Here is a 17,985-nt window from a genome sequence, read left to right on the forward strand (position 1 = left end):
AAGTTCAAACAAATATATTGTTCTTAAATTTAAGTCTGATGACAGATTAATTCACATTAATGTCCAAGGTAACAACATATGACTGGTTCTTATGAACGCAAATTTGATATGCTGCACGGGCCATGTCCAGAGAGAGAAAGCAAATAGTGTGCCGAGATGATCGCTTTAATATTATTGAAACAACAACTTGGTTCTCACTTTTCAATATTCCAAAGAAATAGATAAGTATTGACAGAAATCTTCTTTTGGATTTATTTTCAAACACCGTTTCATTTGGTGTCTGCGTTGATGGGTTTTTGTGGTTGGCTAGGTTCTTCAACTATGCCAATGATTAGGTGTCTATCAATGTTGTGTGTATCTTTCGTTCAACTCGTACATTATGTTGGTATACAAAATTGTATTTTGATTGTTTGAGTAAACACTATTTATAACAACTAAGCAACACAAAGTTATTTAATGCTAAGTACTCTAAATGCTTACGATTAATTATTAATTTACCAAAGAACGTCACAATTTAATGTATTGTATTTTATTGTCGAACTCCCGTTGAATAGAGGTTTTACTTCTAAAACGTCGTCCCTAATCGACGATTATTTACCTTTAGTGTCACTCCAGGGCAGTTGGTTAGGCATTCATTTTTCCGTGTCGTTTCTTAGTAAAGTCTTTTATGTGAAAAATTATATTATACTCCAAGGAATGCAAAAAAAAAGAGAGTCTCCGTCGAAAGTGAGATTTTACGATGAAAGTTTATCAACGTATTTTTTTTTCTGTATATTTTGCTAATGGACGCTGAAAAAGTTAAGTTTTGCGATGCGGTTAATCGCTGATATACTCGGTTTGTATATACATACACGCACATAGTAGTATATATAATACAATAACAACAAATCATAAAAAAAATAACTACAAAGTTTAAGTCATGTGATGTAACATTAAGTGTTCCCTGAAGGTAAAGTTTATGGGATTAGTTTACAAGTAGGTTGATGTAAAATAAGTGCAAGGGATACGCGGTTGTGCGGTTTTCCTACATATAAAATTAGATTACGAATCCGTAGAATTGAATTGTCTCCGACAGTTTCAATCGGCGTGACAGCTTCGTGATTGGTTTGGATGTTAGAAAGATAAATCAATTTTTTGGATGCACTTCATTGGCCCCACACGTAGCACCGATGAATTAATGAGATCAACAGAGTAAGGTTTCTGCCGAAATACCCGTTTAACAATTTCATTCTTGTTAACTGTCAAGACAAAATAAATTGACATGTTATCGATACAATATTTACAAACAAACATCACACGCGTACGCACTACGTAAGTTATTTTCAATATTATGCTCGTAAATGTTCAACTGAACAATTAAAGGTCGAAAAACCGTCATATTTTCATAGCTAACACAAAATTATTCCATTTACAAGCTGCGTGTCTTAAGGTTAAGACTATTAGAAGTACTTACAGTATTTACATTTTTTTTTTGTATATTATTATACCAACTCTTCTATATCCGATGATATAATTTTCTTTTTCTTTCTCATTTAAAAAAAAACCATTCGGTAAAACAAGCGTAAGAAATAAAACTAATAAAATTGTTTGTTTATATTATTTCCCTCCATAATTCGGTTAATTCGAGAGTGTTCATTTAGATAAGTAGTGCATCGCGTAGCCAAAATGTAAATTAAAGTCGTCATACTAACATAATTTGGATTAGTTATTTCATTTCTACTTCAAATATTTTACACAGTCACTTTATTCAAAGACATTATATTTAAATGAATATAATGTTTGGTCGAATGAAGTAGTTCACTTGACTTATATAATATAGCTTTGACCTACAATGACACACTTAGAAAATTATATTTTCATTAGACTTATTACTTATTTGTTACTAATAACAAAGCATTCCACATAAAGTTTTTAAACAACAACACTATTATCTGTTTGATTTCTTCCTTGCTTTTAAAAATAGTATTTAATTATAATATAATATTATATGTTACGAAAATCTTATGAACTAAAAATGTTTCACTGCTGTCTCATAAGTATTATATATGGTCGTTTTTAGTTTTAAAATAAGAGCTGCTATTTGTTAAACCATTAATATAATAATTCTGATTGATATATTTTGATGTACGTACATTATAGTATAAAAATCTTTAACTTTTATACAACTCAAAACGTCGTTATAATATCCATGCATCAAGTATTTTTTGAAAGTATTTGCACGTATTTTATGTGAGTAAAAAAACATAATATTATAGGTATCACTGTATCAGAGATAATAATTAAAGTTAACACTTTAGAATGTTAGACGCAAATGTATATACATATTTTATGGCGGGTTTTATAGTGCAACAGTTTATACTTGCGGGTCCTAATAATATAGTAATAGTAATAATAATAATAATAGTTATGACATAATAGGCGTCCTCTTTGTATTGTATAGTACACACATGATACTATATTTTACAAGACTGAAGCAATATTATTTATTAAAACCACTATCTTCCGGGACAATAATGCCTGCGTCTGGTGCAGGGGTACGCAGCCCACAGAAATTACATTTAGATAATTGAACACATAAATATTTAGAAACGACACTCTTAACTTTTGCTCTTATCGTAATAATCATGTTTTGTGATAATATTAATAACATTTTTTTACCGTTTACGCATATTTTTTTTACAGTCGAAAAGCAGCACGGCAATGTCCTGAACCTGACCAAAGTCAGCAGAGCTGACATGGGATCTTATTTGTGCATCGCATCTAATGGCATTCCTCCGTCGGTCAGCAAAAGAATCGTTCTCGACATTGAATGTAAGCGCGTGTTCAGACGACTTTCGTAATTATTTTTTAAACTTTGTAACAGTTATTGTAATATTATTGAAAACTGTAGATAATTAGTTATTTTATTAATTCAGTCCATCGAGGTTTCGTCTTGGTGCGCTCTGTTATAAAATATTATCGTTTGGATTATTGTACTGTTGGACATGAGGCCCTTTAAATAATTAATATACATTTAATCAAATAAGTAAATTAGTATCCGAGTATCAAAATTATGATAAATTACGACAAAACTGGTCGGTATAATGCAACACTTGTAATAATTATATAAATAATAATTATTCCGTCGATAAAAATCTGGTTCAATATTGATGTTCCGTTTTTAATTTTGAAATGGCATCGCCGTGGCGTCCGAATAGAACACTGGATTGATTATTAATTATATTTTAATATAATGGAATGCATTAATAAGTTGGTACCTACGTTGAATATTATTAAAATATGTTTGTTATTAATAATAACTCAAAAGATTGTATCAATACCTCCTAATCACCAATCAAAGGTAGAATTTTGTATTATTTATTTTCTTAACAATATACACTTCTGTACATATTTTATACAATATAATGCAAAATTAATACCAGTAATATAAGAGCGCATACCAGTAGAAATTAATTTCGAAGACGAGAAACATGCAAGACTTGATGGGTTTGTAATTTATTAAATATAACGCACACGAGCGCGCGTAAAATATATTATAACGTCCTTGACTGTTCAAAATATTATTCAATACTTTGTGAACAAAACTAATAGTATCTTTGCGTTTTATTTTCACATCCAAGGTGAACAACAAAAAGATTTTATAATATTATCCTAAAAAAAATCCCACTCCAGAATACTGTTTTTCGTTTTTCTTTTTTTTTTATATAGGCAATAAACTGAATATTTCACGAGTATTCCGATTTAAGCTTTCCACGAAACCAATTTTTTTTCTTACTTTTTCGTAAGATATCATAACACTGTACGCATATACCTGACCTATCTAATATTCAGCAGTTAAATAATTAATTAAAATAGAACTTTGAACATTTTCCCGGTGAACGGTTTCATTAGTTATTGCGCATTTGCGCGTTTATCTTGGTTTTTATTATCAATGATAAAAACGCTACTTGAAAACAATATTAATACGTTAGAGGCTGAACGATTAACGAAGCGTGTCGTGCAAACAAATTAATAATATTCGTATAATAATATTATTAATACAATATTATCATTTATTATTGGGTAGCACACGCGTGCGACCCGAGAGCTACACATTCGATTGGTTTTGCCGACCGTAGAATATCAGCTATTATTTTAATAATAATAATATATAGTATCCAAACACCGAATCCGAAATAATTCTCGCCGATCGCGGTTACACAATGTCGGTGGCTGTCGAACAATGGCAGTGGGAAAAAAAGACAATAATAATACGCTGCAAGTCGACAAGCCGGAAGCAATAACGACATCATCGGTGTCTTTGTGTCTCGCCAACGCACGAGACTGCAGACGGGGCGCCGAGGGGGTAGGGGGATGAAAATATCTACACGGACTCTTTCGGGCAAAACGTGGTCCGCCATTGTTGTATCCGACGAGAGCGAATCTCGTCATCGGGAGCTGCCAAATCGGGGACGGGGACGTGTAATAATAACGATAACAATAATCATTGCAACACTATACATTATGGAGCCTGTTATTATTATTATTATTATTATTATTGTTTTTATTTTGTTCGCCGCGCCGCCGGTTTGCCTCCCGCGCGTGCCTCGTAGTGTGTATAGTCGTAACAACGACGAATTCGGACCGCGAGAAAATTGAAACCCTCTCCGGGAAAACTTTTAGCTTGTCCGTGTAACCTCAATTAAAACGCACACATCGGCTCCGTATATTATACACGTGTGTGCGACGCCGGTTTTAATGAACTGCCTGTCTGTCTGGTGGGTGCGAAGTCACGCGAACGTTAGACGGGTGTAATAATAAACATCTTGTACACATTGTGTGTGTGTGTGTGTGTGTGTATGTGTGTGTGTGTGTGTGTGTGTGTAGGTGGGTGTATCACACCATCGTTGTTGCGTACGCACAGACCCCATGTATATAAACGATTGCACGCGACTAATGGTGATGTGTTTCCAACGAGTATTGGCATAAATTTGTTTTGCAAAAATTCCACCGCCGTTTGTCTGGTGGGTACCGAACGACGTCGAAATACATCCATTTCGCAAATCACTCCAAAAAGGATATTTCACAACGAGCGAATATTATGTTATTTAAATTTCTGACCATTTTTACAATGATTTCGAAACAATATATGAAATTGAAATCAACACGTATTATTACTATATGGTTGAAACAAACTCTATTACTATAGTTTTGAATAGTAAATAATGTAAAACTACAGTCAAGTCAATAAACCGAGAGCGACAACTGTTGATTGTTTATGTTTCTTTTTAATTATTATTATTATTTAAGTCATTTATTGTATAATAACCTACATTATAGTTACAAATAAAATACCGATGGAAAATAAATATGTTGTCAACAATAAATTATGAGTATTATAATTTTGTTTAATAATCTCGTAAAAATAATATTAAATTCTACGTGGTACCTAACAGTTAACAGTTAGAAAAGTGGTAATTTTTAATTAAACTAATAAACTAATTAATCAATTTAAAATAAATGTATACAAACTTACAAATACATGGTAAGACTATAAACTCAAAAGTTAAAACAGTTTTGTGGAATACAACTCTTACGAATTCAATACTTCATTATTTAATTTGCAACATCGAAAAAAAATACCTACCAATGTTATTTTTTCTAGAACTGTAGAATATTATTTTTAAAACTTATTAATTTGGTGTAAATTCACAGTACGTTGTTAAATTATGATAAATATAAAAATGAAGAATTCACTTTAAAAACTTTTCTTGTTTCCAACAAAAAATAAAAATATAACAAAAAAAAAAAAAAATGGAAAATTTAAGGCGTGACACAGTTTGGCATAAATGCATAAATATATCATAATGTTCGGAAGTTTCACAGTGATAATATTTTACAATACCTAACAAATGATAGAAAGTATACACCGTATTATAATTGATGGTAATAATTTTCGAAAGATGAAAAATAAATCAATACCTAGAAAAAAAAATAATATGAAAGTGGTTTTATTAGTTATTTTGCATCGTTACAAATAATTACAATATTATAATAATTTTGACATATTATTATATTATTAGATTAAGATCCAGTTTGATCCAGGAATAATAGAAAATGTATAAAATATATATTTTCTATAAAATTAAATTCCAAAACTGATGTTGTCCAAGTGTTGAGCTAAACCCACCTGTGTCTCGTTAATTCGTGAATCTATAGCTATTTTTTGGAACTTGACAACTTTTCTCTGCGAAGCGATTTTAAATTTGAATATTTTGTTGATTCCAAAGTATGTTTGCATTTTATCTCTTTATTACTTCTAACTAGATTATTCATTGTAATTGCCTTCAGCCTTGTATATTTTGATACAAACGAAAAATCAATAAATTAAATTTCAATTGTATGTGATCAACTCGATATTTATAACCCTTCGTTTTAGTAATTAAAAAATTCGGATTCGTAACGACTTATATCAAAGGTGTTATAGGTACCTATCATAATTTATTATGCAGTATTTAAAATAATCTTAATCGAATTTTACCGAATATTATATAATATTATTGAACAACATCAACCGGTGAGCTACAAATTATATGCCACACCCATAATTTAATACCAATTAACTTCCATAAACGCAACACTTGCAAATGGCACGAAATTAGTCATAGGTCACGTGAAAACTTTTAGTTCACGCATTTGATTATTATTCCCCAAGTTTCGAAAATTAATTTTACACGCTTTTAAGAAAATATTCGTTTTTGATTTAAATATTAAACGACGAAGAGTTAACCGAATTCTAGTGACAATTTAATTATCAATGAAGAGATAATATGCATATCATATTAAGATCGTTAAAAAATGAAATAATTATTGTACCTGTAAATAACTTATGCTAAGGGTACCTAGTTGGCTTTATCAACTAAGAAAGTAATTTTGTGCAATCTATATTATTATAATAAAAAAGGAAATAAGAATAAATATTTTTTTCGATTTAAATGAATCTCATGATCATAATATTGTATAATTATAATACAATATGAGTTTGATTTAAACGAATAAATACAATGATATCTTTATTTTAATTATACTGTGGTTTTTGTATAATTGTACCCTGTGGTTTATATAATATGTATTATATAATATTATATTGGACTGAATTAACTTTATAACTAATTAATAACCAATGCTAAAGTGATTTACAGAAGATGACGTCTGGCGTTTTGTTCGTCATCATTTTGACTTTTGGGTTTACATTTAGCTACTACACCATATGAACTTTTCAATTTTTGAAATACCTCGTCTCAAGGGGACTAAACTATACGATCAACGTTAATGTATTTATTTGGGTTGGTTTTGCTTTTATTATATTCATTGAAGAAGTTTACTGACCACTTTGTGAAATTGCTGCAGTATTTTTTGACGACTATTGGAATTTATTGACGTATATAGGGTGATTTGCCAAGCGTGCTCACGACCGTGTTTTCATTTAATAATTTATTTATTCTAATTCTAAGTCTTCCCTCTCGCTCCTCTAAACTTTCTATGAATGACTCTCCACAGCAACTCAGCGAAATGTGAAACCTTATCAAACCTAAACCCCGTATCCTCATTAAATACATCAAATTTTCACCACAGCACGCCTACCTGTTGTCCCCTTTTAACTCTTCAAACATTCTCTTCCATGCTCAACGTATTTTCTCCAAAACATTATTTTCCCTATTTTATCCTTCCTTGGCCAATATATTATAACTTTATCAGGATGAACTTTGTACTCTCTTTTTTTCACACGAAATCGTACTTTTATTTCATTTTACTAATATATTTTCAGTTTCTCCAACGTTGGTGGTGCCAAATCAATTAGTCGGGGCCCCGTTGGGCACTGACGTAACCATCGACTGTCTGACTGAAGCATATCCTCGACCAATAAGCTTTTGGTCCTTCCAAGAATCCAGAAATATGATATTTTCTGGGTCAAAGTATCACATAGTAACCAACGAAAATGGGTACAAGGCACACATGAAGCTAACTATACGATCTCTGAGTCCAGAAGATTATGGAAGTTATAGATGTGTCACAAAAAACTCGTTGGGTGAAGCCGAAGGATCCATGCGAATTTATGGTAAGATTATTTTTGTGTATATCTTCATAAATAGTCATAATAATATATTAGTATAGGTATTTTGTATGCTTTTTAAATGTACCTAATGTATTATCGTTTTATACTTGTGTACTTACAAAAAAAAAAAACACACACACACACACATCAGTACAATAGATTTATGAACCTAATACTTATTATAGTTTTTATGGTAGATCTGCATAAAATAATACTATAGAAGTTCGTATCTTATTTTAAGCACAATTCCTCAAACATAAATTACTTAAATCGATCAATACATCATTTCGACTACACATGACAACTGCTGCACAACAAAGTGAAATATATTGAAAAAAAAATTACGGTCAAATCAAACGTACCTAGCTATACTAAAACGTCCATGAACTACGTTTCGTATTTATAAACTAGATTAGTAAGATTATAAACTTAATTATTTTGTTTCTGTCGTAAATTACGTAGTTAAAAACATTAATATTGTAGAATTTTTTTAAAAATTTTAAATGTTAAATTTTTTTATTACCTACCTACTTGTATTGACTTTTATTCAGATTGAGATAATTTATTATCATTTATTATCTTACAGTCAAATGTTCAATTTTATTTATTACATCAGTCGATCCTTTTTCTTCTTGGAATTCAAGTCTTGTGGTTATTGCATTGTTCGCAATTGAAATATTTATCCTGGAAATAACAATTTTTATTGAGCCGTTGAAGATGAAACCATAAATAATTATTATTCCGTGTAACTGTTTTCCATTTGCCTGCCGTGAGCCGATGAACTACATTTATAGTTGATACGAGAAAATCTATATTAAAATTATTGTATTGTTTGTATTTATTTGAATGTTATTGCAGTTTTTTAATTTCTCTCTCGTTGTTCAATATTATTATTTTCAATATCTAATATTATCATATTTTTAAACATCTAATATTTTGCTGTTTTTCTTCGTCTTTTTACTCGATTAACCATTATGATATTGGATTGCGTTTTTTTGGAAAAATAAAAAAAGCGTTCGCTGAATGTGGTCGTTATACAGTTGTAAACAATAATTACTTAGTCGCCCATGCTCCAAAATAAACAACGCATACATTGAATCAAATACTATATGACTTGTATGACTAATCACAAATCGAAAGACCAAATTAAACAACTTGGACTACAATCGATTACCACTCGACTACATTACGTTTACATTTGGGTAAAAAACGTTTACGCTTTTCCGTTGATTCGTGTCAAATATTATGCCACAGACCTCGTTTGAAAACTACGTGAATGGCCTACTGGGAATGTTCGATTGCGATACGATTCACCAAATAATATATATAGGTACCTACATAAATATTATCATCTATTTGGCATCGTTTGACTGTGTGAGACTAGATTTACGGTGTCCTGGGTAATTGCTAATTCGTTACAAGTTCATTGAAGTTATCGTCGAGTTACCGATTTTATATCGTATTGTAATTTTGAACAATGTGAAAGGTATAATAATATTATAGTGTAGTGAAAATAAAATTAAGAGTTAAATCCCTTTGAAGTATTGAAACTTCATAACTTATACCTACACATATACCACAAATACTGTATTAATCATAGTGAGATATGCGAATAATTAAACCATGGTTATAATTATAGTTACATGGAATAGTCTAACATTATGTAGCTTTAAAATGTATTATAAAGGTATAATACATAATATAATATTATATGCCGGGTCACATAAAAAAAATGTATTAAATAAATGGTTCACTAAAATGTAATGGACCAACCGCGAACCACTAAATCATATACAAGTGACAAAGTGGCACACTAAATTGATTCATCAAAATATGTCTAGCGATATTCCTCATACGACCCGGCATAAGTGTGTTATTATAATTTTAAAACAACACGCATGTCATAAAAAAATCACATAAAAATTCACTATTATTTTTATACACAATGCGTATAATACAAACTTAAACCTAAAAGAAACCGACAAAAAAAAAATAAAATGTTATAAAACATACATGATGTTTTTGAAGTGATATAAAAACACAGTGCGATTCACATTCGTATTCAACAAAGAGCACATCAATTTTTAAACTTTCTATATCAGTTTCGAACTACAAAAGAAACATTTATATATTGTATAAATATAGTATCTAAGAGTTTATGACATAAGTTCTAATAAATTTTGTACCCTCATGCATTTAAATGACAGTCTTCGTAGAATTTCAAACTTGGGATGAGTAAAAAAATATCAATTTCAGATTAAAATCTATCGTTTCTAGAAGTTAATTCAAAATGTCTCATTACTTAAAAGACGTCAACAGTAATATGTTAAAAATAATTGTACGGATTGGCAACATTAAATATTATGGTATAAAAAATTACCAAGTCAGGAGCGTTGTACGAACTTCACAATTGTAAAAAAATAACTGTGAAATACCCATCAGTGTAATATTTATATTTTACAACTTAAGAAAATAATGAATAAAAACTTGTAAAAATCCAAAACACACTTCACAATTTAAAATTATTTGTACACAATTTAATTGATTTTGAAAATAAAATAAATATAAGCCAAACACCAATAAAATTCTCAGAAGTTTTTGTTTGAATAAATTGTTTTTATATTGGTGTTTGGTGAATCATAAGTAAAAAGTCAATATAGTATATATTGAAAGTTTTAACGCTTAAATAGATTACAAACTTTTTGTAAATATAATTGAAAAATATAATTTTTAATAAATGTTAAAATAGCAAATTAATAAGATTTTGTGATTTTTTTTAAACATATTATACTCATTTAAATTTTTTATTATGAATTATAAATATTATTTTGTGTTATTTGTATAATCATGCCTATATTATTATAAAGCATATTATGTTTATTCTAACAATATTGAAGTAAATATATTTAAAAATTCGTTTTCTCCTTACAATATTAGATTATTTTAATATACCTACCTGTGAACTTCTGCGATTATTCTCAAAATTAAAATTTAATGGATTATCAAAAAACAATTTATGTTTACTTTTTGACCAACATTTCAAAAGGCCTCTCTTCGCATTAAAACTTCTTCGAATGATAAAGTTTCAAAATACAATTATTAATTTTTAATTGGGTCTAAAAACGGTGATTTCCATCTGAATATCGTCGGCAATTAAATTAATATTAATATAACTTACCTCTTAATTGAGTAGGTAATTTACAGGAAAAATTTGGCGATCTTCGTAAACTTTATCGACGTGGTCTGAATTTATTTTATCATTCTTAATACCGTTTTTATTCAATTGGAGGTAAGCTATTGGTTTTTATTGGGATTTCCGTGAACTGAATATGATTATTTCTTATTTTACTTTCGATTAGTTAAAAGTTCGTAATTTTCTAATTGGTGTAAATCGTCCCGTTTATCTAGGCCCCCATCTGACGTCACAGGTAATGGGTTACCAAAATATATTTAAAAATCAGCGGGACCACTCGCAACAATATATTAATATGAAAATAACCAATTTTTAGCTATAAATGCTACTATTAATTAGCAAATAATAAATATCATGATGAAATAACCAATACATTTAATGTTGATTTGCCATGATAAAATATATCTTCTACGCTGGAGTTAAAATGTTTAAATCATATTTCATAATAACATTTAAGTTTGTATTCCATTACAATTAAACAGGATCGTTTATTCAATACAATATAGTGTTCGGACCCCTAATTTTGTGAAATCGTAACGGTTGCCGATGGCCAAGATGGACAAGTTATAAACGTTGAGTATAACTGATCATTAATAGAAGAAGTACGACTACGTTTATTCATATTTATGTTTATAGCTATGGTCTTCTTTAGTTGTTTTATAGACAAACAATAATTATTATATTATCGTATATGAAAATAACGTTAGGTAAATGTATTGCACTTTTATTATGTTTATGTCAATTGATAATTATTACCTGCATTGTACAACTACGTCGCGTCATGTAGATAAATTTCAGTTGTTTTATGCTTATTTTAAAATTACTGCAAAATATATTTATACATTTTTCAGAGACCCCAGAGAAACAACAACACATCTCCATATTTTGGAGAAAATTAGTTTTTGGTTGCATATTATTATTAAGGAAAAAAACTGCGCTGTTTGGTGCGACAACCTAACAAATTCGATTGTTAAATACAAAGATATCATAAAAAGGAGATGTCTGGTTTTTATTTCATAGAACTCGGAGATGTCTTCTTGTTGCACTAAAATAATTTATTCAGTACAAGTATGGAGTAAAATAAAGTATATAATATATATATTATGTACTGCATAATAATTTCTTAGTGCAACAACAAGTCATCTGCAAATTTTATTTTCGGATTTTGAGATCATACAAATTTAATTTTGACAATTCGTCACTGGCTACTACTTATACAAATCATTGCAAATAGATATATGTAATATCTAAATATCATATTTGATGTTAGTTTTTAAAATATTTTTAAGTACTTCATTAAAAATTGTATTAATTGGAGATGTCTTGTTGTTGCTCTCTGGTCTTGATTTATTATACTATATTAAATAATATATATTTTATAATTTCTACATTTATTTTAATATTAATATTATAATATACCTACGTCCTGTAAATACGTATATTCTGACCTTGTGATGATGTTCAATAAATAAACCCAATAAACATTTCAAAACAAATATTTAGTAGGTATCGCTAATCATAATATGTATACTTGATTAAAAAATTATATTAATACATCTTAAAAAATATCACAATTTTGAATTTACATCAATTATTATTGCTCATTAAATTTGAAAATCGTTAATTATTATTTTCGTAACTATAATATCGTTCTGTATAATTATTGTTTTCAGAAATTCCTAGACCATTTCAAAATCCAAAAAGTACGTCAGGATTACTGAACGGAGCAGCACATATCGGTAAGCCATTTCATTGAAATAATAAATTCTTTTGAATTTTTTTTTACACTCGGTTGAATTAGTTATTAAGGAGTTTATAGCCATTTTTATAGTTTTTAACGCTTCGACCTGAAGAGGTATATAAACAACCAAACGCGGAAAATATCTGCAGTTATCGTGCTAAGTGTGTACACGGTTTTTGAACGTGTAGAAAACTGCAGCAATTATTATATAATTTATGATGTATATTGTATACTGCGTCATTATGAACCACTTTGTTTAAAATATATATTTATTGGGCGTTGAAGCAATCATAGTTCTATAATATATTTTGTGTAGATCTCTGCGCCCGTACCCTGTTCAAACGTGTTTGATTGCTTTTAATATTGCCATATTTAACGACATAAATTGGAAAAATATGTACAATATATGCTTACACAATAATATACTATTTTTATATATATTATGTATTATACTATATATTATAAATATTATAATGTGCCTACTGATTCCAGTGCATTGCGAATCGGGTAGGCACTATAAATTATTCTAAACTCGGGAAATCTGCGACGACCTGTGCACTGTTAACTGCTTCTCACAAATTTGAATGGCCGAAATAGTATTATTACATGTGTCCAAGTGTATAGAGCCACTACAACACATCCATTTAACCATACATCAGAGAATCGCATTAATAATCGTACGGTTAACGTAGGTAATGGCGTAATGGCAATCCCCCCCCCCCCCCCCCACCCAAATGGTCTATTACAATAATAATAATAATATGAGTTAAGAGATTTTGTAGGCGTCGTCCTTTCCTCTCGAGAATTACATTATTATCGACATTAATCAATTCGATAATAAGCTGCTGTGTTTGATTAATTGATTAGTTTTGTATAGTATATTATATAGTTCTATCGATGCACTTACTAAATAAACTGACCTACTGCCGTAGACATACCTGCTGATTTTTACTTGTTCTTACATCAGTGAGTCATATAAAATAAATATATAATGTAAAACTAATTATTTTGATAAACTTCTACTGACAGTGGTGCGAATTATAAACATAAAATTTACGACGGGATAACGCCAATGAGTTTGAGTACACTGATTCAAAGTTCGAATCGATCAACACCGTGCTTGGTTAAATAGGTTTTATCTTCGTTTATAATTATTTGCTTAACTGTTGTTTTTCCCGTGATGTACTTGCAGTTGTTACGTGGTTATGCAAAAAGCTGAACAATTCAAAACACAACCTATCCTGGGTGCCGGCATCAGCCTTTGACCAATAAAATATATGGTTCGAGGCCCTAAACGTGCACTCAAAAGAATATATTATTATAAAAAATCAGACCATCGCCGTTGTTTCGCTTGTAATAATATATTAATACGGATATTATTAAACATACATTTTTATGGTGAAATCCGTCTTGGCTCTATAGTGTTCTAAAGGCACTGGAAATATACAAGTTAATATTAAATTTTATCAAGTTAAAATCATTCACATTTATATAGACATATTTTATTTTTTTATCGACGGCTCTAGGAAATAGCTTTTTACGATTGTAAATAGTTTTTAACTTTAACCGTTTTTAAAACGTGATCAATAATATAATATTATGTTTGGAAAAAAGAAACAATATTTATCGTAAAATGTACCCAATGAAATACCTACATACTTTCCGTATGATCACTTCAACATTATATTCATTATAATATGAGCATATTTTAAATACTGAGCGGAGTGAGGAATGTAATCGTCTCGCAATGATGTGTGCATTTTTTTTTTTTGTGAATGTCTGGTGTAACGAGGAAAAATTTACTTCTGTCTTCAACGTTGAGGCTGATCTCTGGTAGTCTGGTAACGAATTTTTATATCCTGTTTGGTACTTTTGGGAGTGGAGGTTCAAGGGTAGGTAAGAAATGCGCACGCAATACTTTTCTCAATAACTGGAGGAAAAAACAACAAAAAATAGTGGGTAAACCGGAATATCTGCAATACACCCGTTTTCGAAGAAACCGTCTTTTTAAAAAAAATTTTTTTTCAATATTTTAAAGGGAGTTAGAAGCTTGAAACTTCCACCAATAATTATTTTATATTTTTTGTTTTTATTGATACGATATTTTTGGCTATCAGTCAATAAGTTTTAAAACAAAATAAAATGTTGCCCATCGGTTGTTTATTATAGCGACTAAAAAAAAAATATCGAAAAATATAAATAAGTTAATATATTATTTTATTTTATTTCGTAGGCCTTTGAAATTGAAATTACCAAAAATGTACAAGCTATGAAATTCGTAGTTAAAAATTTATAACATTTTCGGTTTCAATAGCTCAAAAGCTTGAAAAGCTTTTAGAATAAATGTTGCATATTATATTTCCAAAACTTTCATAACATTATTTCGATTTTTACCATAATTTCACGACGTAATCTGTAGGTTGTTTTCATATAGTACGCATATGTTGCGTCTTGCAAGTAAGTGTTTCAGACGTCAGTATAATATTATGTGTAATTGCTCAAAATCGTCTTCGGACAACTTACAACTTAACATTGATGGTGTTTCTTAAAAAAAAAAACACACAAAAAACGTCCTTATTGCTGTATGACACGCGTGTTTTATCTGAAGAGACAGGATCACGTGTAGTTTTATTTGGAATTTACGGACACAAAAATAATGGCTGAGTTCCGTGTAAAATTTAAATGTGATTTATACCCGTGTGTAAAGTGTGCACCACATTTCACTGTTATTCGAAACAAGAGCTAGTCGCATATAATGTGTTCATCTCGATGTAATAGAATGTCGACGTTATCATACATAAAATACCTTTTACAAATTGATGGATCAAAAATTTATGTGACATTATACATGCTAAAAAAAAATTATAATTAAAAAAAGAGGTACCTAGGCAATTGAAAAAAAAACCATTTTAAACACATACTAATGGATTAATCAATAAATTCATTCCAATCAATAGTAAATTGTGAATGATTTCATCAGTATATTATATTTATTTTAAATATTAAAAATATTAATGATACAAATAATATTACATAATATATAACTATATCGATAGGAAAAAAATGAAAAAAAAAAGATTAGACTAACAAAATACTAATACAATTGTTCAAATATAACAATTTTTTATAACGATAGTAATTATTCTTTTACATAAATAACTGTTCTGTTGCGTAACCACTTGTATTTATATAAATAATTCGATTTCAATATTACTTCATTTGATTGAAAATAAAAATTGAATAAAAATATTGCATTATTATTATTGTAATAATTTAAAAAAATATTTTCCACCGCTGAGATAACTACAGAAATTAATTTAAAACCTAGTACCTACAAGTAAACGCCGTAGTATTGTGTTAAATAATAATAATAAAGTAAACCCGAGAGATGATACGTAAACAGTATAATATACGATCGATTTCTTCGAAGAAAAACCAGTGAAAGATGTGATGTATTTTTCTGAATTTGAAGAACAACCTCGAAATGGAATAAATTACACGATGAGACTGATATCGTATCGAGAGAGATGAAGAAAAAAATCTCTTTTGGTTGTGGATTTCGATATAAATACACAGCGCACAATACACCCATTATACAGGGTGATTCATCAATTCATCATACATGCTTACGAACCCCATATTTTCCTTTAATAATTAATTCAAATTCTGAATTTTGCAATTGTTTTGTATGTATTCTAAAGAAAACATATTTTTGATTATTTCGATTTTTTACTTACTTATACATTAAAAAGTGTCCTGAAACGACACAAACTTCTTTATTTTAAAATATAAATAATCATTTGTTACGTAAATTGTTGAGCAGATGAATATTTTGAACATTTGGATGTGTGTAAATCTAAATTCGAACGAGACGTTTTCGAGTTATTACTTTTTAAAATGTATATACCAAGGATAATTTATAATATACCTTAAAAATGGTTGTATACAAACAAAATACCAACGTTTTTAAATTATCATGGCCCCCTAATCTTCTAATCATACAATAATTGAACTATTACCTAGGGACATCCTTCTTACCTAAAGACATTAAATACGGAACTCAAAAACTAGTCGTTCGAATTTCATTTTAGAAAATTCAAAGTATTCGAAATAGCTGTGTCATCTGTTTAAACATTTTTCCGGAAAAAATGGTGTTTCTTATTTCCAAAAAACATGTCAGTATCACCATAAGAAACTCTTTTCAAATCATACTCGCCAACGGTACAATAAACCAAGTATTTTAAAATACGGCCTTTGAGTGTAATTAAAAATTCAAAAAATCGGAATTTGATTAAATTAAATAAAAAAATGGCGGGGGCACAAGCTTAGCGAATCGCCTCGTGTAATACACCGTACAACTACCTGCCAAATACCTACTTGGTATCACTATAATATTATTATACGCGTACTCACATCCGTGTTATTACATAACCGAAGCGTTTCTAAAACACAACACACTTTTATTATGTATTGTGTACGTCACCGATCTCGTTTAAGTGATTTTTTCGGTCCTAGCTGGCTGGGAGCAGGCAACGATTTTATTTTCAGACTTCCCGGGAAAGGTGTACGTAACTTAACTCGTAATATAATAGGTTTAGAGGAAAAATTTGGCTGCGCCGCCGTTTTCCCGTACCCGAAGAACTATACAACGGTGAGACGCGACTTGTCGGCCGACATCTAATGCACCGCTCCCGACCAAAGTCGGTCCGTCCGACCCTCACGAACAGCTTTATCTCGTTTTCGCCACCGACCATGTCAAAGAAAAAACCACTGACAATCGCATATTTCATTACATAGTATATATTATAGTATGACATCGCCCGTGATGTACCTGCACCGCGATAGTTTTTGTCCATAAATCATATATTCGTATTTATCGTAGGTACCTATACTTTTATTAATTTAACCGAACTTTGATAATAATAAATTATTTTATTACGGCACAACGCTGATTGA

General features: G+C 29.6%; 1 protein-coding gene across 2 annotated transcripts in view; it reads left to right on the top strand.

Annotated features, from left to right (window-relative positions):
* The window catches only part of LOC132944469 (lachesin-like), a 130,565-nt gene that overhangs the window by 75,094 nt on the left and 37,486 nt on the right, over positions 1-17,985 (top strand). For both annotated transcript variants that reach the window (XM_061013831.1, XM_061013832.1), the window contains 3 exons: positions 2,683-2,811; positions 7,808-8,098; positions 12,962-13,027. In XM_061013831.1, the coding sequence (XP_060869814.1) occupies positions 2,683-2,811; positions 7,808-8,098; positions 12,962-13,027 (486 nt within the window). The remainder of the gene's footprint in view (positions 1-2,682; positions 2,812-7,807; positions 8,099-12,961; positions 13,028-17,985) is intronic.

This window comes from Metopolophium dirhodum, chromosome 5, assembly GCF_019925205.1.
Source record: "Metopolophium dirhodum isolate CAU chromosome 5, ASM1992520v1, whole genome shotgun sequence".
Lineage (NCBI taxonomy): Eukaryota > Metazoa > Arthropoda > Insecta > Hemiptera > Aphididae > Metopolophium > Metopolophium dirhodum.